Source organism: Malania oleifera, chromosome 12, assembly GCF_029873635.1.
Source record: "Malania oleifera isolate guangnan ecotype guangnan chromosome 12, ASM2987363v1, whole genome shotgun sequence".
In the NCBI taxonomy this organism is placed as follows: domain Eukaryota; kingdom Viridiplantae; phylum Streptophyta; class Magnoliopsida; order Santalales; family Ximeniaceae; genus Malania; species Malania oleifera.
The window spans coordinates 14,450,652-14,472,072 of NC_080428.1; the positions used below are offsets into that span (position 1 = coordinate 14,450,652).

Genomic DNA, 21,421 nt, shown 5'->3' on the forward strand with positions numbered 1-21,421 from the left:
TTCCCACAAATTCCTCACTAAGGGCTTAAAAGAAGCATGGTCCAGCCACATATTCTCAAGCCTAGGAGTGGGACCCCATGGAACCCTACTAGATTCCAGCATAATAGGGAAGCGGTCAGAAGTATGTCTCAAGAGCACAGTTTGAAAGAGGTTAGGGAATTCATCCTCCCAGTCACTACAAAATAAAAATATATCCAATCTACTAGCCACTGCTCTAGCACGCCCCCCCCCCCCCCCCTCCCCTCAAACAGACCAAGTAAAAGTAGTGGTACTCAGAGGAAGATCTCTCAGGCCACACTCCCTAATAAACAAATCAAATTGCTGCATACCAACATAATAATACAGCCATTAATTTAAATGGAGGGTGAACAATTGACGTGATAGTGTGTCCAACGGCAAGTTCCACCACATGAGGTGTTGTGCATATCATAAACCTAGCTGTATATGATGGTCCGAAGCTTGTTAAAGACTCGATAATTTGAGTTTGGCAAGCTTGAAATATGCCATGCAAGCATCGAATCAAGCAATAAAATTTGCATCTAAATGTGCCCATTAGGTAGAATTCCATATATATGACTCTAGACACAGCCTAAAACTTCAGAGTCATTTAGAGGAACAAGCAAAAGATTGAAACTTTGCATTTAATCTGGGGAGAGATGATGGGAGAAGGAAGCCAATGGGAGATGATTGGGAGAATGTGAGGAGGATGGGTTTTCATAGTTGTTTTTATGAGGTTACCTTGCATTTTGTCCAATACATTGTTTATGAATCATGACTCGTAACCAATGATTTGAAAGTCGTAATTTAGGCACGCCTTGAGGTGTTTTTGGCCTTAAACGCACCAAGGCGTAAGTGAAAAAGCGGTCCACAAAGGTGTACGCCTCAGACGAGAAGGCGTATGCATCAAGCCAAAAAACTCACCTTTTTACACCTCAAATTCAAGGCGTACGCACTAAAACCCTATCCTCCCTCCCTCTCCCACGAAGCTTCTTCTCCTCTGCTCTCTCGACGAAGCCTCTAGTCTCTCTTTGAAGCCTCAACAAAGCCTCTGCTCTCTCGACGATTCCTCAAGATGAAGCCTCCAGTCTTCTCCGACAAGTCGACGAAGCTTCCGTAACTTTCCTCCAGCTCCTTCTCCCTCTCCGAAAACTCGACGAAGCTTCCATAGCTTTCCTCCAGCTCCTTCTCCCTCTCTGACGATTCCTCCAAGCTATTGTGGACACTTCAATTTGATCTGCCTCTGTTCATTTAGTTTTATATACTTAGAAATTAGTGTATGACTTTAATTTGGCTTTTTCTATTCTTTTGGATGATGCTCATGTTTATTTTTGAACATGTATTATTTGTGTTTGTTATCTAAAATTGGCTTATATGATATTTAAAAATTATATTTTTATTTTTTTCTCCATTGTTCTAAAATTTTTCTCATTTTTTTACTATATATAAATTGATTTTATTTATTAATTATTTAAAAAAATACAATCCCAAAATGCTTAAGCCTCAACGCCTTGAGGCTTACGCCTCGCCTTACGCCTTCGCCTTTTAAAACACTACTCATAACAATTTGATGAAATTTGTTTGATTTATGCTTTGTGCTTCATCACAAGATTGGTGCAAAAGTGATGACTTTGAGTAAGATTAAACAGCATTCAAGATTAAACAAAAGTACGATGACTATTGGGGGAATCTTGAAAATTTGAAGTGGGGCCTTAGTCAAATGTTTACCACCCCTACGTCTTTTTAATTGGGGCTAAATGATACGGAATGCCTTTTATTCTTCCTAAGAAGGCAAGCAATCTAGTGCCAAACATTATGAATCCACATCTACTTCTCATTCTTCAAGTGATATGGTAGATATTGAGCTACAATCACAAAAGATAAAGATGATAACGTAGCTCATAAAAAAGATATTGGGGTAGCAAAAAGTGATTTTTGAGAGGTATCTTGGTGAGGATTAGGAAGAGGTTGATCAAGAATTGGATAGTTTAGGATGACGGAATGTGAATAATCCGAGATTTCCTATCATTTCACAAACAGCACATGATGTCTTTCATCCTCAAATCTACGGTTGCACCCGAAAATCAACATTTAGCATAGGAAGTTGTAGTCTTGATTGTTTTAGGAATTTATTTACTCCTACAATTGTGGAGCCTCCCTTCTGTACTCAAAATTGATAACAAAATTCAGGAATACCCATTAACCATGACAAAAGTCACAAGGATAGTTAGTTTATTTATGTTTTTTATATTTATTTTTCAATCAATTTAGAATTTGAGAAGATTGACCTAGATGCAAGTCACAAAGGAAATTGCCCATGATTGCATAAATTAGCAGAAAAGGATTTATGTAGCCAACCACACCTAGTGGGACTTGAGGCTTGGTTTTTTGCGGTTGTTGTTGTGTTGACTTAGATACAAGTCAAGTTACTAGGAGTGGCATTTGTCACTAAGATTATTGTTAGGTTACCACTTTACTTAAAAGCTTAAGGTGATAACTTGTAAGCTAACAATGTATATCAAGCTTTAACACTCTCTTGTGCATGCAGACCAATTGCACATGGAGAGAAACAAACAGTAACGAACACCCATTACAGGAAATAACATAATTTTTAAGAGCCTCACAATAAAAACGAGCAACAAGACTAGAACCCAAGACCACAACCATAGTTCTGATGCCATGTTATCAAAAAAGGTTGCGCTGATAGGATGTGGATCAGCAATGAATATCAAGTTTTAATAATTATATTCATACATCTAAATTTATTTATTTTTTGGTGAATCATTGATGGTTGACCCAGATCAACTTTACATTGATTCTATTTCGTTAGGAAGACTGAAGAATGATTGAATGGAGATGATTGGATGGAGACCTAAGGAGTTGGAATTTAAGAACACAATTAAAATATGTTTTGTTTTGGAGATTGTGAAACATCAATTTTATTTTTCTAACATTAAATTTCTTTCTATCTTTCTTTTTTATTTAACTTGGCTGTTTATAATCTGGATAACTTGGGATGTCTGTTAGTTTATGACTTTGATTGCAGCTTAGAAGGTCAATCAACCTCATGGGCCTATTTTAAGTTTTTTTTTTTGTTTTGGAATTTCATATGCTTGGACTTTTATGATGGCATGAAAACATAAATTGTGGATTTACCTCTTCAATACTATTTGGAAATGTTGGATGTTCTCATTTAATTAAATGAAGATATTGATGTAGTTTGATGTTATGAATATAGTTCAATATGAGATGTTATTTTGATGCATGAAAAATATGACCTCAACAAAGAAAACGTATACATGTAATTGAAGTTTATGTCAAAGATAACGTAAGGTTTGGCATAAGATAATTCATATACACACAATTTTACATAATGCGGTATTTTGCATATTCTGTCATTTAAGACTTAAAAGTTTTTCCAACAAAATATTACATAATTGTAAAGTCAAAAAAATGTCAACCAGGAACTAATTGGGCTTCTCAGCCCATTTAGAACCATAAAAAACAAAAAACAACCAAAAAAACAAAATGCCAAAATATTTGGGAAGGGGGGACCTAAAGAAGCTGAAACTGAACTTGTAAAAGCTTTTTTTATTTAATGAGCCACAGATGGAAACTCTATCATTTCAGTTTGGTTTTAAATTTTGTGTGAAACCAACTGAATCAAACTATACACAATCCAAAACAAAGAGTTATCAAATTTTAAACTGCATGAAACCTATTGAGATGCATAAACATAAAATTCTACAATAGGTCTTTATGGATCCTACCTCTTTGTCTGTGTCTGTGTCTGTGTCTGTGTGTGTTTGTGACATTAGATTTCTAGGACAATACCTAGCACTTGAAATTTTAATCTGCTTTCCGTTGATTTCCATGGTGGACTCATCCAAGACCCTGATGGTTCCTTTAAAAACTCCATGAGTAGAATCAAACTTGAACATGTAAGCCTAGATAAGAAGATAAAAACAGTATACACACATAAGCCTGGATAAAAACAGTACACAACCGTTCATGCCCTAATATACTAAAATAGCCATGCACAATTATGCATATCACTTCCCTTCACAAATTATGGACTTCAGTCTAAGTCTGGAGTCATAAACACAAAATTACACACACAATGTTTGTATGTTCAAGCCTTCAAAGTGATTTTTTTTTTTTTGGAGGGGGGGGGGGGGGGGGGAGGGAGGGAGGTTGCACATGTATATTCATGTCTACCAATTTCTCATTTTGCACAGAATCCATGATATTTATGTACTCAACCAGACAACCATATGACATTTCATAAATAGATCACTTAAAAATTTGCAATGGAATTTTAGATTGAATTTAGAAGTCTAGCCAATCATAATAGACCAAACAACCACTAACATTAGTTTTTTAAAAAAATAACTGCAAACTTTCGAAATGTAAAGCATAAAAAATGATTATCAACATATCTCAACTGCAAATAAAAATGCAAGAATTGGTATATCATTATAAGCATAACTCTAAATAAAATGAAAAAAATAGAAAACAAAAATCATCCACTCATGAACCACTGAAAATTCTTAACCCCCTTGTCAAACATGTGTCACTACATTCCACTTTTGCAACAATGAAAACATGTGCCTAACAAGTGTGAATACTAGTTATATTGTTCATGATACATAGGTTATTACTGAAGAGATTATCATTTCTGTAAGGGTTTGTTTTTGAAGGAAAACATTTTTAGGCCAATGATTGAGGGCTTGGACTGGAGGGTAATAAATGCAGTTGGCTGAGAAGGCCTGTTCTATAAGAGGTTAAAGGTGGCAATATTGGCCTATTGGGTATAAAGGAGGGTAAAGTTCGAGGTTCAAACGGTTTCACTATTTTTCTTTCGTTGTTGAGATGTCATAAAGTATGGTCTTTTGAGGATTGCTCATGAATTCCGTGCTAATGGAACAGTGCACAAGGCTCCCACACCATGAGGGCACGATCTATGCATTCTTACCTCCATACTATAGATGCTATATTTGTGAGTTGAACCTCTAACCTTTACGTTTGGATGCAACACCCTTACTATTGGGTCGTAGGAAAGAGCGTTAATTCTACTATTATTACTCCTCTGCCTAAGAAAGATCAATGGAAGCAAGTGAGGTATTACACATCAATTGGTTGGTGACCATTGTGTATAAGATTTTGACAAAGGTTTTATCCAAGAAGTTGTGCATTGTTTTGAGTTCAACATTTCTCCTTCCCAAGCAGTGTTTGTCGGAGGTTGGTACATTTTAGATGTTTTTTTTTTTCTGAGAAAGATACATTAGAGATGTTGCTTTAGTTGCTATTTGCTAACGAAGTTCCGAGAATGCAAAAAGGGATGGGAAGGGGGTCATTTTAAAGTTAGATTTTGAAGGCCTCTGATAGAGTTTGTTATTTTGTATAGTTTTGCATAACAAAGTGTTTAGGGGGAGGCAGAGGAAGTGGATTAGTAGTTGCTTTTTCTCTTCCCTCTTTTTAGTGAATGTTAATGGTCAACATAAAAATTGGTTCTCTGCTTCAAGGGGTTTGTGCCAAGGTGATCATTTGTCCCCTACTTTTTGTTTTCTTTGGTCGTTAATGCTCGTTAATACCTTTTGTAGGCTGTTTTCTAGGTGTGAGGCTTTAGGTTTTATGGAGGGGCTTAGCATGCAAGCAGGAGTTTTTTGTGTCTCGTCAATTTGCAAATGATACAATATTTGAATGACATTGAGGGTTTAAAAAATGCTTTAACTGTTTTATGGTTATTTTAGGTCTTAGGATTCACTTGTCTAAATCTAGTTTGGTTGGTTCAAGCTTGACTCTGCAAGATGTTTGTTGTTATCTCCTTAGCAGGTTGAAATGTGCAAGAGTGTCCTATGAGATATTTAGGTCTCCCTCTAGGGTAATCCTTCTGCTACTACGTTTTGGGCTCCTGCTGTAAAGAAAGTTGCCAAAAGGTTAGATAAGCGAACATGCAGTATTTCTTTTCTTCTTTTTTCCCCCCTTTAGGCAACCACGGGATCCAACTATAAATTGACCAGCTACCTCCTAGAACGAAGCACAGCAACCTCTGCCATGCATTATCCACTTAGATACAAGTTAATTTTACAAAGAATCAAACCAAAAACGTCCAACTTGTCAGTATGCCCAAAAGCTCGCCCTTACTGTTGGGCTACCCTTTTAAGGAGTGAACCATAGGTGTTTCTCTTCAGGTGGTTGCATTACTCTCTTCTTACATTGTTTTGTCTAGGATTCTCATTTACCTTTTCAAAGATTTCATTAGCCTAGGGCAAGAGATGGTAGGAAAATCATTCCTACTACATGTATGGGGATTGTTCTAAAATCCAACTTTGGAAGGATTTGTAGTAAGAGGGTGTTCCTTTTTGTGCTACTTTTCCACGTTTATATAATCTTTCCACCGTTCATGGCTGACTTCAATTCTTTGAGTTCCATTTTTACCTTGTGTCAAGTTCTCTTTTCCATACACAAAATGCATTGTTCTCCTAATAGTCCTACCCTCTTAGAGAAGTTTATTTGGAATGTCAAGTTCCCTATTAAAGTTAAGGTGTTTGTTTAATGTGTGTCTCAATAGGATAAACACCAAACACTCTTAATAGGGCTATGTCATATGCATTCTGTGAGTAGAGAGAGTGAGAGACAAATAATTTTGCTCACCTTTTTCTACATTGCCCATCTGTTTAGAGGTTGTAGACTCTTGTTTCTAGTATTAGTGAGGAGTGTTGGGTGTACCTAAATTCTATGGAGTGGTTTCTATTATTGAGTTTTGGGCATAGGAAGGATTGCAGACTTTAATGAGACTCTGCTTTGTTTTCTGCAATGTGGTGTATTTGGCTCAAGAGGAATTTTTAAAAAATTGGGGATACTTCCCATCCCTTTCCTTTGGTTTGGGATAAAGCAGTATTTTTAGCTTCACTACAGTCTCGAGTAGTTAGTGCTTCTACATGAGTTCCTTTGACTCGTTCTCAAGATGACTGGAAGAGCTTTAATTTACTGAGCTACCTTTGCTTTTTTGCAATTTTTTTCCCTTTTAGCATTTGATTATGACAAAATCATGTATAGAACATACAATATGAGGACCATTAAAAACTCCTCTACATCTATGTCAGTTGCCCAGTAGCTTGCTAATAAAATGTTTCTTGACCCACTCTTTCTCAAATATGGGAGAAATGCATCTTGCAATGAACTGTTTTATCTAGTTTCAGGTTAGCATTACAGCAGTATAATGGCATAAAATGCTTCTGTAACTAATTTAGGGCTGCAAACAAGCTGAGCTGAGCCAAGCTTTCCCATGCTCAAGTTTGTTTATTAAATTTTTAACGAGCTCAAGCTTGAGCCAAGCTCAAAACGAGCTTTAACATACTTGCTCAAGCTTGCTCTTTATGCAAATGAATGAGCTAACAAGCTCTTACCAAGCCGATCTACTGAGATACCCATAAATGGTTTGGTTCTTTTGGAACCTCTCCCTCTATGAGGCGAGAGGCTCCTAGGTTTTGTTTGGCAAAAAGGTGAAATGGGGCTCATACTGCCTTAGAGCCTTTTTGCCTCCCACCAAGCTAGCTTATTGACCTTAGGCATTGACCTATCACTAAATTCAGGTTATAGAATCTGTGAGCTAAATTAGCCCACACACAAACAGTCCTACTTTTAAGCCTACTACAGTCTATCAAGCCTAATTTAGCCTTATTAAACGAGCCCATAAATGTGCCTAATTCAAGCCTATTAAACAAACACAAAACCAAGCTCATAATTGAGCCATTCACGAGCCAAAACAAGTCAAGGCTGCTCAAGTTCAGATTTGACTTGTTTAAAAAAAATTAGGGTTGGGAATCGCTCAATTATATTATGAAAAAGTCTCAACGAGTCCTTACCGAGACAAGCTCCTAAGCCGCTCAAGAGCAGCTTGGTTTGTTTGAAGCCCTACTGACTACCATAGCTTGATGTTTCTAGGGGTCTAATGTCTTATTTAGCATATTTAAAATATTTTTGAGTTGGAAACTAAACTCGGATTTCAATAGTTATCAGTTGCATGTTCGCTGATTAAAAATAAAAAATTATCAGTTCCATGCATTATATTTTAATTCTTTCTCACGCCTATCATATTTACCATTTTGTGGGTCAAAAACCGAAACTAGGACTTCCATAATTATACATTGCATACATAACTTCTCAATTCTTTTGCATGTTTCAGTTTTGTACCATTAATATCACTGAAAGACATGTACAATAAATAGATGTGCATGGTGCGGTCATTGGTCCAAATCCATCCTCCCCTCCCCTTGCCCCTGTTATCTTACCAATAAAAAAAATATGCAGTGTCTTTCACTTGTCTTTTTGTTTTGTACAGTAAATGTCTCATGAAGGGACAAGTAAGTGCCATGTCCACACATTAACACATGCACATTCAGAGTAGTGAATCCTTCAGCCTTACCATGTAATTGGCATCAATGAAAGGATCGTTGACTGCTACAACATCAATATCATCCCTGGAGACAGCTATTCGTAAAACTAGCCTTCCAATCCGACCAAAACCTGCATGAGTTGAGCAGCTCCCCTACTTTGTCATTGATGTTCTTTAACTACCAAAAGCGCAACTAAAATCAACTAAAATTGACATAATGATATCACCCATATTAATTTATTATTATAAGTAAGCAAGTAAAAGAAAATTCCCTAGACAATGGATTATATTTTGGACAAAATGTTTTGAACAGAGTAACCGTTCAATATTCTAACAGCCAAAAAACAGTGAGAATAGCAAGGATGACTTAAAACCAATGCCAATTTGGAGAGCTAATAAACTAGATATTCATTATGGATACTGGCTAAATTCAGTGGATTCAATTGGTAACAGAAAACAAACTTTCCAAGTAAAGAAGAAAATGCTCACACCTGCAATATGCTTGCATAAAGGACTAATAAACATTTCCAAGTTATTTCAAACCCAAAGTTAAAGACAGTTCAGCTTCATGATCTGTATTAAGATATGTTCTTCAACTGCAAGGAAGAAATCTAATTAAACCCCCAGAGGACAACACAACAGTTTGAAAAGACATCCAATGTCAGACAGAGACACAAACCTAGGGAAGGGATGGGGTTCGTTTGAGATGGAGCCTAGTGTCACGGGCTAAGCTTGTTCAGGGCATTATGCTTGCCTATGACCGCTTATCTCGTGTGCTTGGGATGGGTTTCCATCATGTAAATACTAGTGTAAGGTTAATTTCTGCTAGTAGAGTCTTTGTAAGCCAAATAAGGCAGTATGACTCCTCGGTCACTTTGATGTCACTTTGATGTTTCCTAGTGGCAGGATGATAATTACATAAAAACCTCTTTAGGGGAGGGTGAGTGTTCATCAATCATTGTAAAACTCACTAGCAATTGTCAACGTGCTTAGCCTACTTGCCTCCCTCGCTAAGGACAACATGTCAACGGAGGATTTGTTAATGAATTACGTTTGCTTCAATGTTTACTGCTTTGTTGCCACGACTTGATTATTATTTCCGCTGCTATCTGATTGAATGTTAATGAAAGTGCTTCGTGGATAAATGTTGGTAAACGATAGGCTGGCTAGTTAAGCAAGAGTGCTTTAGCTAGCGCCGCACGGCCCTTCACAACGGTGTGAAAAAGGCGGACCGTGACATTTGGTATCAGAGCCAAGTCGGTGACACTTGGGGAGAGCCCAAGGTTGAGTTGCTACGTGAATTCGTTTGCCTTCGTTGTTGGATTTGGGAAGCTTTGGTAAGTGACCATGACACCAAACAATGCTGAGAGGATCAGCGTGCTGGAAGCACAGGTTGAGGAAACAACCAACACTATGGCTGCGGAGGTGGCCCAGATGAGAGAACTTGTTGATGAAGTGATGGGATCACAAAAACATCAAGCAGGTCTGATAGGCGACATGTCAGAGGACTTTTGCCACACTGTGGAAACTTTGCAAGCCCGGATGGCAGATCTGGATGCAAAGGTAAATGTGATGGTTCTTGCTATGGGGAACTCCAACACTTCGGGAGTTAGCAAGACCAAGGTGCCAGAACCCAAGACGTATAGGGGTGCCCGAGATGCCAAGGAGTTAGAAAACTTCTTGTTAGATGTGGAGCAGTACTTTCGCGTTGTGAGGATGGCCTCAGAACAGGCAAAGGTGGATACTGCGACCATGTACTTGGTTGGTGATGCCAAACTGTGGTGGCGTACCAAGTATAGAGAAATTGAAAATGGAAACTGTGTAATTGATAGTTGGGCAAACTTGAGGAGAGAGCTCAAGGCCCAATTCTTTCCTGAGAACGTTGAGCATAATGCAAGGAGAAAACTGAGAGATCTCAAGCATACGGGGTCAATCAGCGAATATGTGAAACAATTTTCTGCTTTAATGTTGGATATTCGGGATATGTCGGAGAAGGACAAGTTGTTCTATTTTCTTGAGGGGATGAAACCGTGGGCAAGAACTGAACTTCATAGGCAAAGGGTTCAAGACTTGTCAACTGCACAAGCGGCTGCAGAACGCTTGACAGACTACGCTGGTGATGAGACCGCTTCGTCCAAACGGTTTGGCGGAGAGGGAAATAGTGGAAAATCTTTCAAGAATGGCAAACCCAAGAGTGGGGGAGCCGACTCTAAATCATCAACCTCACAGGAAGCTTCGTCGTCTCAAGGATTCAACACACCCAATGGAAAGGGGAAGAGTAAAATTGAGTGTTTCTTGTGTCGAGGTCCTCATAGAGTTTTTGAGTGCCCTCACAAAGCATCACTTAATGCCTTACAGGCTTCCATTGTAGAACAGGCAGTGGAAGACGATGGGGAAGAGGATGATGCCCCGAGGGTGGGTTCAGTGCGGTTGGTGAACGCATTGGAAAAGCAGACAAAAACACCAAAAGTTACACGAGCAAGAGGGTTAATGTTTGTGGACTTGAGGATAGATGGGAAGAGTACTCGCGCTATGGTGGATACAGGAGCTACTCATAATTTTGTTTCGCAGTTGGAAGCAGGGAGACTCAACTTATCCTTAGAGAAGGATACAGGACGCGTGAAAGCAGTTAACTCTGTAGCCCAGCCTACTCTGGGAGTAGCCAAGCAAGTGGTTATAAAGCTTGGACGGTGGGAAGGTCATGCGAATTTCACAGCGGTGCCATTCGATGACTATCCAGTCATTCTAGGAATGGAGTTCCTAATGGGGACAAGGGCAGTGCTGATGCCTTCGGCTGGTTCCCTATGTCTGATGGGAGATCACTCGTGCATGGTGCAAGTTGTTGCAATGAAAGGAGACGAAGGGAAGTCCCTTTCGGCCATACAACTCAATGAAGGATTGGGTCAGGGTGAGCAGACACGTCTAACCATGGAGGTGGTAGACAAAGAAGTAGGCCAAGAGCTAGAGCCTACGACCATCCAAGTGGTGTTGGATGAGGATAAGGAGGTGTTGCCGGATAAGCTGCCTCAAAATTTGCCTTCACGACGGACTGTGGAGCAAGAGATCGAGTTGTTATCAGGAGTGAAACCACCTGCTAAAAGGACATGTTGGATTGCGCCTGGAGAGATAGTAGAGTTGGGGAAACAGCTTGATGAAGTGGAAGCGGGATGTGTTCGCCCTTCCAAAACACCGTTGGGAGCATCGGTGTCGTTTCAGAGGAAACATGAAGAGCATCTACGGAAGGTGTTCGACAGGCTGAGGGGAAACAGTCTGAATGTGAAGAATGAGAATTTCTCTTTCACTCGGTGGAGCAACAAATTCCTTGGTCAAGTCGTTGAACAAGGTCATATCCGGAGGGGTATGGAGAAGGTAAGGATGATTCAAGAACGGAAGATCCCCACTACAGTGAAGGAGTTGCGTTCCTTTCTTAGCCTTACTAGATACTATAGGAAGTTCATTAAGGGGTATTCGCGGAGAATGACTCCAATGACAGGACTACTGGGGAGGTATTATTGGCCGCACACACAGGATGATGTGGTTGATTATACCAAAACTTGTCTCACTTGCCAACAAGACAAGGGGGAGCGGAAGAAGTATGGTACTTTCATGGTCGCACCAAAGTACTGTTCGGCAGAGGGGACGACACAATTGTTCCTCGTGACTATTGTGAAACATTGGGGTGTTCCCCAAGTTATTATTTGTGACCAAGATTTAATGTTCACTGACAACTTCTTAACAGAGTTTTTCAGGATATTCAGTTCACATCTTGACATCTCTTCGAGTTATCACCGACAGATAGACAGACAGATGAAGAGATTCAGAGAGCTACTAGATGAGTACTTGCGCCATTGTGTCAATGACAACCAGAAGAATAGCGTGCAACTACTTGATGTGGCTCCGTTCTGTGGCAATGCCCAAAGGCACTCAACAACCAACAAGAGCCCTTTTGAGCTTGTTACAGGCCAGCTGCCGTTGTTACCTCACACAGTGGGCGCGCCATACAGATGAAAGAGTCCCAGGGCGTACATCTTCACCAGCGAAGGGAGAAAGAATGCAGAGTTTGCCCAAGCCTATCTAGAGAAAGCTTCTAAGCAGATGAAGAAGTGGGCAGATCAGGAGAGAAGACCGCAATTTCATGTCAATTGCCTCAAGCCATTCAACGCCAACACCAACGACCTGAGCAGAAGTCAGTCAAACAACGCAGAGTTGAAGACAGTGCAACCTGATAGACATGATGTTGAAGAGATCCTTGTAGACAGAAAGTTCCTATCCTCAAGGAAGAAGCGGCAGAAGTTCCTACTGAAGTGGAAGTGCCTTGATGATAAAGAAATCAGCAGGATTTCTGCGGAAGATTTGAAGCCATTCGTGGACAAAGTTCAAGTGTACCTATCGCCAAAAGTCTACGAGGACGTCGACCGCATAAGTGGGGGAGAATGTCACGGGCTAAGCTTGTTCAGGGCATTATGCTTGCCTATGACCGCTTATCTCGTGTGCTTGGGATGGGTTTCCATCATGTAAATACTAGTGTAGGGTTAATTTCTGCTAGTAGAGTCTTTGTAAGCCAAATAAGGCAGTATGACTCCTCGGTCACTTTGATGTTTCCTAGTGGCAGGATGATAATTACATAAAAACCTCTTTAGGGGAAGGTGAGTGTTCATCAATCATTGTAAAACTCACTAGCAATTGTCAACGTGCTTAGCCTACTTGCCTCCCTCGCTAAGTACAACATGTCAACGGAGGATTTGTTAATGAATTACGTTTGCTTTAATGTTTACTGCTTTGTTGCCACGACTTTCATGAATTGATTATTATTTCCGCTGCTATCTGATTGAATGTTAATGAAAGTGCTTCGTGTATGAATGTTGGTAAACGATAGGCTGCCTAGTTAAGCAAGAGTGCTTTAGCTAGCGCCGCACGGCCCTTCACAACGGTGTGAAAAAGGCGGACCGTGACACCTAGCTATGGTACATTGTGTAAATTGTAGAAAAAGCTCAGTAAGCCTCCCGATGGAATGAAAAAAAAAATTCAATTAAAACACAAAGAAGTTAACAATGCCAAAGAAGTTTGCTATTGTTACCGATAGAAAAATATTGTATACTAGCTAACACTTCATACAAGTATCATATCATCAAAACTTTGCTTCAAAATAGTTGAAAACTATAGATGGTGCCAACAGTAAAATATGCTTGGAAGTTGAAGAGTTAAATAAAATTACAATTCCATGTTTTGACAACATCAAAATACAAACAAAGGCAGCACAACTAGTTACAAAACATGAAACAAATGGCTTCTTAACTAAAGTGCTAATAAACATTTCCAAGTTATTTCAAACCCAAAGTTAAAGGCAGGTCAGCTTCATAATCCGTATTAAGATATGTTCTTTGACTGCAAGGAAGAAATCTAATTAAACCCCCAGAGGACAACACAACAGTTTGAAAAGACATCCAATGTCAGACGTCCCACATTCAAACCTTGGGAAGGGATGGGGTTCGTTTGAGATGGAGCCTAGCTATGGTACATTGTGTAAATTGTAGAAAAAGCTCAGTGAGCCTCCCAATGAAACGAACAAAAAAAATTCAATTAAAAAAAAAGGAAGTTTACAATGCCAAAGAAGTTTGCTGTCATTACCGATAGAAAATTATTGTATACTAGCTAACACTTCACACAAGTATCATATCATCGAAACTTTGCTTCAAAAAAGTTGAAAACTATAGATGGTGCCAGCATTAAAATATGCTTGGAAGTTGAAGAGTTGAGAAGTAAAATTAGAATTCCATGTTTTGACAACATCAAAATACAAACAAAGACAGCACAACTAGTTACAAAAACATGGAACAAATGACTTCTTTACCAATTCATCAAACTTTTTATGAAGCCAAAGAGGCAGAATGAGCTATACTATTGTACAAGATGAATTATGCAAGGCCAAATCTTCAATCCCTATTTTTCTTCAAAAGCCCTAAACAATGAATAAACTACAGATTTCCATTCTTCAAGGAATGAACCTTTCAATGAAACAATGCAGTTGAAACTTTCATCAGCATGTTCCGCAGCATTTTCAACCCGAGAACACAAATCATTTTTAACCCCACAATGACCACAATACAAACCATGATTTCTATGACTAAACTAACAGAGATGATAGATTTCTGTAGAATAACCATGAAATAGAGCAATAGAGCAACACAGTATCAAGGTACAAGAATAAGCACAACAAAGCAAAATTAGGAAAAAGACATACCATTGATTCCAACCTTTGTCTTTCCACTGTTTTGCAATTCTAGACAAAGGAAAACAGAATAGTATATCAGCATGTGCATATGCCTTATTTGGTATGTATGAGCAAATTTAGCTCTTACTATGAATGGTTGGAGGCATCTCCGTAGCTGTAGCCTTCACAGTATGGATACTCCTGGCATTGCATTTCACAAAAAAGTAGCACATGTAAGAAATGAGTACAAGCAGAGAGCACAACTCTTAAGGAAAAAAAAAAAGTGCGCCGCACACACAGAGGGAATTGAACACTGAACTGCAAGGACGATGAACTGCAACGGGCAGCAACACTAAAAGTGCTTTTCTGAATCTTTGAAGAATTCAGGTTCCAATTCAAACCAATGCATGACACCTGAAAGAGAATAAGAAACAAAAATGAAAACAAGCAATAGAGAGAGAGAGTGAGAGAGACCACTGATACAAAGCTCAGAGATAATGTGTGTGTGTGTATACATATATACATACATACATGCATACACACATATATATGATTATAAATATATATATACATATATATATATATATATGAAATGCATTTTTAGCATTTATTACTTTTTAAATGCATCAATTTTAGTTGTCAATGTAAAAAAATGCCATTTCAAAAGTTCATTTAAATAACATGCAGGAAATATGTTCTCAACTCAATAGACCCAACTCAATGAGCATCCACATGGGTGATATCCATATGACTTCTCCTACATGGATTAAAATTTGTGTAAACTCAATCTAAGAAGTAGTTCCCAGGTTAGTTATGGAAACCTAGTTTGATTGGGATTTGGTTTTCCATATTGCAAATATAGGTCATGGCCTAAAAGGTATAGAGATTAGAGGATTAACATTGAAGGCCTTTGTGACTATCTCTCTCTCCTCCTCAAGCTCCCTTTCTCCTACAATTTGTTTTCTCCACCTTTAGATTATTCTCACGCCTCTCTTGAGCCACCATCTACGTAGTATGTAGTATGTACTCAAGGTCTTGAAGCATGGAAACACTCAAAACTTTGGTAGCCTTTGCTCCAATAGGAGGTTCAACAAAGCTTGAATGACTAGGTAGATCAATCAAAGATTCGGAACTTACATTCTCAAATGCATGTACCGATATTGATTGAGGTAACTTCTACATCCTCTTCCTTCTATGATATCAAAGCTAATAGTTTTTCACAAAATGCATTCAGCCTCTTTCTATAATAATTAAAGCCTTTAGTACCCATGGTTATGATTTATTCTTCTTTTTCAACACTATTTTAGTATCTTTAGATTTACATATAGGGTGATCCAATATTTTTTATTGATCACCCTCAATGTTAACTTTATGAGTCCAATCCTATTTTGATAATGACAAATCACTTGGTATTTGACCTGTGCAATTGAGTTTGTGAATAGGATCATGATTTAGAATGCACGAACGGTAAGCTTGATATGGAAACCACGAGGAACCTAAAGTACATATCACTTGGCTCAATCCATGGAACTAGAGGAATAAAAGGACGAAGAAGCAAAATTTCAACTTCAAGATCTTCAATGGGAATAGGTATTTAGAATTAAATGTATTTACATATGTCATATGATATAATTCGAAGCTCAAATATTCCCTAGACTGACCTTAGGACTCATGCATTTCATGAAAGATTCATTTACATTAATTCTAAGTTGAATAAATTTTTAGAGGCAAATTTATAGAGGCCTCGTCAACAAACCCCATGGCCTCGTTGACGAACTCATGAAGGCCACTCGGCGATGAACAGTTTTCTCTCGTCGACGAAAAAATACGGAGAGCCCAAAAAGTTCAGACAATGTTCTCGTCGACAAACTTATGGCCTCGTCGACAAAGGTCGCAACGCAGAACGACATTCCAGCGCAAATACAGACAAATTAATGTTTAATCTTCATGATCCAATGGCCAGAACTTAATCTAATGCGAGAACACTATTTAAACATACCCTAAACCCTAGAGACACAAGAAGAAACACTTTAGAGAGACTAATCTTGTTATCTTGTGTGAAGTGTGCCTCCATTCCAAAGACTTTGCCACCACTCTACTGCAATCATATTATTTGGGCAAATCATCTCAGTTTTTCTTTAAAGAGCATTCATCTACACATCTTGCAAGCAATTCGTGGTGATTGAGGTTTGATCAATAAGTAATTTATTTGTGGATTCAATATATATATCAAAGGTTTTTCTTCTCTCAAACTCTTATATCTAATATTTTTATTGAGAAGAAAAATCCTTATTTTAGTACTTGAAAAGTTTATTTGAGAAAGGCTTTTGCCAAAGTTTGAATTTTTACAGGTATTCAAGTTTATATTTTACACAGAGATTTCATTTCATGATATTATTGCAAAAACTTTTAATAAGCAAATCCTAAGGATTCTAAAATACATTGCCTTGAGAAATCAGGTCGAAAAATACTGACTTGTGTTCAGGTCTTTGAAGATATTTTGTCATATATATATCCATATATCTATATACAAAGATCATATATTTGTTGATACACAAATATCATTGAAAACATCTTACACACTCATTGAGCTTCATGTTTTATCATATGAGTATGTACTAGAATTTCTATTGTACTGACTAACTTGGTTAGAAGCATTTTGAGTTTTGCAGAAATTGTAATATTTATATTGTATTCATGGTAACCGGGGTTGAGAAGGAAGCTACGCCTCTTGTAAGAAGCAGATTATAAGGAAAGCTCCGTCCCAGTTAAAGGAGCGGATTTTTAGTGGAATCCTTAAGTGGGTTGCTCAAGGTGAGGACATAGGCTAGGGTAGGCCGATCCTCGTAAAAATCGAGTTTGCATCTCTCTTCCCTTAACTCTTTTTAATTTCCACTTGCATTGAAATTATCTGCTTATTGTGTATGTATTGAACATTTGATACATTTGTGAGTAATTGGGTAAAATTGTATGCTTGATAAAGACACACATTAAATTGATTAATTGTGAAACATTGAGCTAGTTGTTAGGTAGCTTGCAAGTTTGTAATTGATAGTTTTCAAAATTAGAACTTAAAGGACTTGATTTTAAAAATACCCAATTTACCCCCCCCCCTCTTGGGATAACACCGGAATTCACACTCAATGTCCACACGCTTAAGTGCCTGTAACCTACACACCATGCCCCTCTTGAACCCAAAAAGTTTTCAACAAACTGATGCAAAATAAGAAGAGAAACAAATATAGATCTGTCTATGACTCAGTTTTTGTACATGGATTCTTAATTTGGCACACTGCATAAGAATGCATTGCCTAGATGGATGTGGAACTTGTTACACGTTCACTGGCTTTGTAGGCAGCAGCAAAATCTAGCACCTACATCACTCTTGGGGCAAAGGTGTGTTCATTATATTAAATATGTGCTTGGCTAATTAGTCGATAGAGCCTAAAAATTGATATGTTTTCCAAAGAAGTGTGAGGTGCCTGGCCCATATAGAATCTAATTCATTTATACTGTTTGGTCATGGACAAGAATAGTTGTTGCATATCTTCTGCATTATGCATTTATTGTCCATCCTTTTTTGTAGTTGCATAAGTGATACTAGTAGGAATGAATTTGCAATGTTACAAGGCTCTGATCATCTCTCTAATACAATCAATTGCCCTAGTGCTGAGGTACCAAGCATGATGAGGCTAAATAAATCATAATGGTGCTTAGATAGCAAGCGTGATTTCATTTGCATGCAGTTGCAAAAATCATGTCCATTACAAAAGAGTCACCTTAGCAAGTCTATGAAGAGATGAATGTGGAATTGAAGTGACTCAAACTAGAGCCCATTGAAGGTCAAATGTGAGCAGCTAAATACCTAAATCAGCACTCTAGTGGCTGTTGAATTGAAGTGGCTCAAACAAGGAGCACCTATAGCACCTACAACATTGGGCAGTGCCATGGCCCGTTGAATGGGAGCTCCACCATAACATACATTTCTAATTGTATGTGCTCTAAGACAACTGTAATAGGCGATGACAGAATGAATCCCCACTTAATGACTATGTGAGCCCCATGAAAATTATATGCCATTTCTTACACCCTTTGTGAGCCTAGACACAATGGTAAATTTGTAGTTGTGTGACCTGGAGGTCACGAGTTCGAGGCATGGAAATAGCCTCTTGTCAGAATGCAAGGTAAGGTTGCATACAATAGACCCATCATGACCTGCCCTTTCCCCAGACCCTGCATAAGCAGGAGCTTTGTGCAGCGGGCTGCCCTTTTCCATCTTATACCCTTTGTGACTTAAAACTATGAAATAAAGTTAAAGCTGGATATTGCTAGCTTAGCATGTAATCCAAGGGTCACAAACTATAAGATCGTACACAATATTTCTAGCATAGCATGTAACTCACTCCCTTGTGATTCCTCTCTTCTCCCACATGTTTTTTTCTCTTTTTTGTCATCCCTCCTTCTCTCTAAAGCCATCATTAATGTACACTTAGGAGCATGGAAACACAAAGGAGGGCTCAAGTAGCCCTCTCAGCCCTTCGAAGTTTGTTTAGGACCACTATAGGAGATTTGACAAAGCTTGAACCAGGAAGGAGATCAACTGATGATTTCAGGCTGACATTATAAGGTGCATGTTTCCATAACATTTCAGGTAACTTCTAAAGCCCTCTTCATTCACCAACAAATCACCGAACATAATGATTTCCAAAAATACAATAATTCAATTTGAAACATGATCTAGATAATAAATATACCAATTTCCTCTTCTTTTTTTTTTTTTTTGGCAAGAAAGTGCTATCAAAGAAATATAAAAAGAGAAAGAAACAACCTAAAATATTCTATTTGATATTTTTTTTCCCCAGGTTTCAAGACCTGAGGAAACCAAAAACTGCATTTGAAAATTTTATTCAAATCAGGTTAAGCTGAACTTTTCTCTTTTTGGGATATGCCATAGACAGTAAGACGGAATAATAACTTCATTTCCTTCCGTCTGTTTTCTCACGGACTAAACAGAGTCCTCGAGCTATGGCCAAAAGTAATATCAGCCAAAACAAAGAAGAATAGTGACTGAAATCAGCCAAAAACAGAAAAAAATGGATCAAGAAACAGAGAGAGCGAGAAATAGATTGAAAATGGAGGCGCGTTTGAGAAGGAAACCTTGGATCGATCAGATGAACCAGAGGAACGAGATTGCTGGATTAAAGAAGTGGTGGCAGCCGCGGATCTTAGGAGAGAAGAGGACGCCATTGGAAGATGCGAGCTCTTCTCCGCGCTCGGTTCTATACTCTGGAGGGAATCAAAACGAGAAGAGCAAAAGTAAGAAAGAGGAAAACCCTAGATAAGACCAGGAGCCCTTTGCCTTCTTAAGGTACTGCGATCGCTACAAGCCTATAACAACGAAATGAGCATTTAAAAAGCACAGTTCGAGCGGAGTTTCTTAGGAATCTCTCTCTCTCACTCTCTCTCTCTCTCTCTCTCTACTGTGTTGTGTCACTTTCTCTCTCTAAAACCACGCAGAGCATCGCGTAGGTGAGTTTGTCGCCAATCGTCGTGGAGCCCTCGATAGCCACGTTGGTATTTTTATTTATTAATTTTTATAGGCTCGGTAGCCCAGCCCGCCTCCCACCAGTGGACAGCACAGCATATGCTTCTGGAGATTCCTTCGGTTACTGCGCTACAATTGGTACGCTTACCTATCATCTCTCGCCACGTTAACAAGCCTGTATATAGGTTGGCGAAGGACAAACATGCCCCCCACCAACCTCAAGCCCTTTTTCTTTTCGAATTTTTCTAGAAAAAATAAGTGTTTTACAAGCGCTTTTAATATTAAATATTTTAGGGATGATTTAAAGCAACTTATAAAAAATATTTTTAAAATATTATTTAAAAAATAAATACTGAATTAGAAAAACATTAAAAATTATAAGTATTGTTTAATTGAAAAAAAAAAAAAAAGCGTTCATTGGCTTTCATTGTAGTTATTACGAATAAATATTAAAAATTATGCACACATATTAATATAATAATTATATTTAATATGCAATTAATATGTTTTAATACCTTAAATATAGTATATAATTGCTAAATTTATTTTTGCAAGGTGACAAGTAACATTACCTTTTTTTATTTTTAAATTGATTTTATTAAATGTGAAACAAATTCTTTTATTAATTTTCTTACTAGAAAATCTCTATAAAAAAATTTAATCAAAAGGCAAGGAATTAAGGTAAAATCTAGCAATATCTCCTAAATTTTTTAAATATGACACTACTCGCCTTTTAGCTCTTAAAACTATATAAAAAAATTAAAATTTTGAATTTTTCAAAAAAAAAATATTTCACGGGGTTACGAGATAAAAATAGCAGGGATGCTCCTTCGACTCCCGTTGACCTGAAAGAGGAGGAAAAGAAAGGCTTGGAGGACCCGGAGTGTACTCCGAGTAATCACTCCGATGCCCAAGTAAAAAGAATGTTTTTAGAGAGGCTGAATGCAACAGTATAATTGTGTTGAATGACTTACCTTTATCTTTTCTCCCAATCCCTTTTTATAGGGGCTCGAATTGACCGCAGGCTGGCTCGAATTTATTGCACGGGGGCGTGGATCGCTCTCTAGCAATAAGTGCGTGCACCTATTACTCGGTTATTAAGGCCGTTGGCGTGGATCTCTCTCCTCCTCTTTATTAGGTTGGAGCTAATCACTCGTAAAAATGTCAGACCCAAAGAAGGTGCGAGATAGGCGTTGACCTGCCCTCATTAGCTAGATTGTTTTGGGCATATCAGTTGTCCCCCCCTCAGTTTCAAATTTCTGGACAG

At 38.2% G+C, this 21,421-nt stretch overlaps 1 protein-coding gene across 1 annotated transcript in view; it reads right to left on the reverse strand.

Annotated features, from left to right (window-relative positions):
* Window positions 1–20,179, reverse strand: part of LOC131145204 (glyceraldehyde-3-phosphate dehydrogenase GAPCP2, chloroplastic) — a 32,661-nt gene extending 12,482 nt beyond the window's left edge. The window contains exons 1-6 of the mRNA XM_058094349.1: window positions 19,767–20,179; window positions 14,929–15,023; window positions 14,758–14,810; window positions 14,640–14,678; window positions 8,429–8,529; window positions 3,832–3,944 (exon numbers count right to left, since the gene is read on the reverse strand). Coding sequence (XP_057950332.1) covers window positions 3,832–3,944; window positions 8,429–8,529; window positions 14,640–14,678; window positions 14,758–14,810; window positions 14,929–15,023; window positions 19,767–19,856 — 491 coding nt within the window. The 5' untranslated portion in view covers window positions 19,857–20,179. The remainder of the gene's footprint in view (window positions 1–3,831; window positions 3,945–8,428; window positions 8,530–14,639; window positions 14,679–14,757; window positions 14,811–14,928; window positions 15,024–19,766) is intronic.
* Window positions 20,180–21,421: the final 1,242 nt, after the last annotated feature.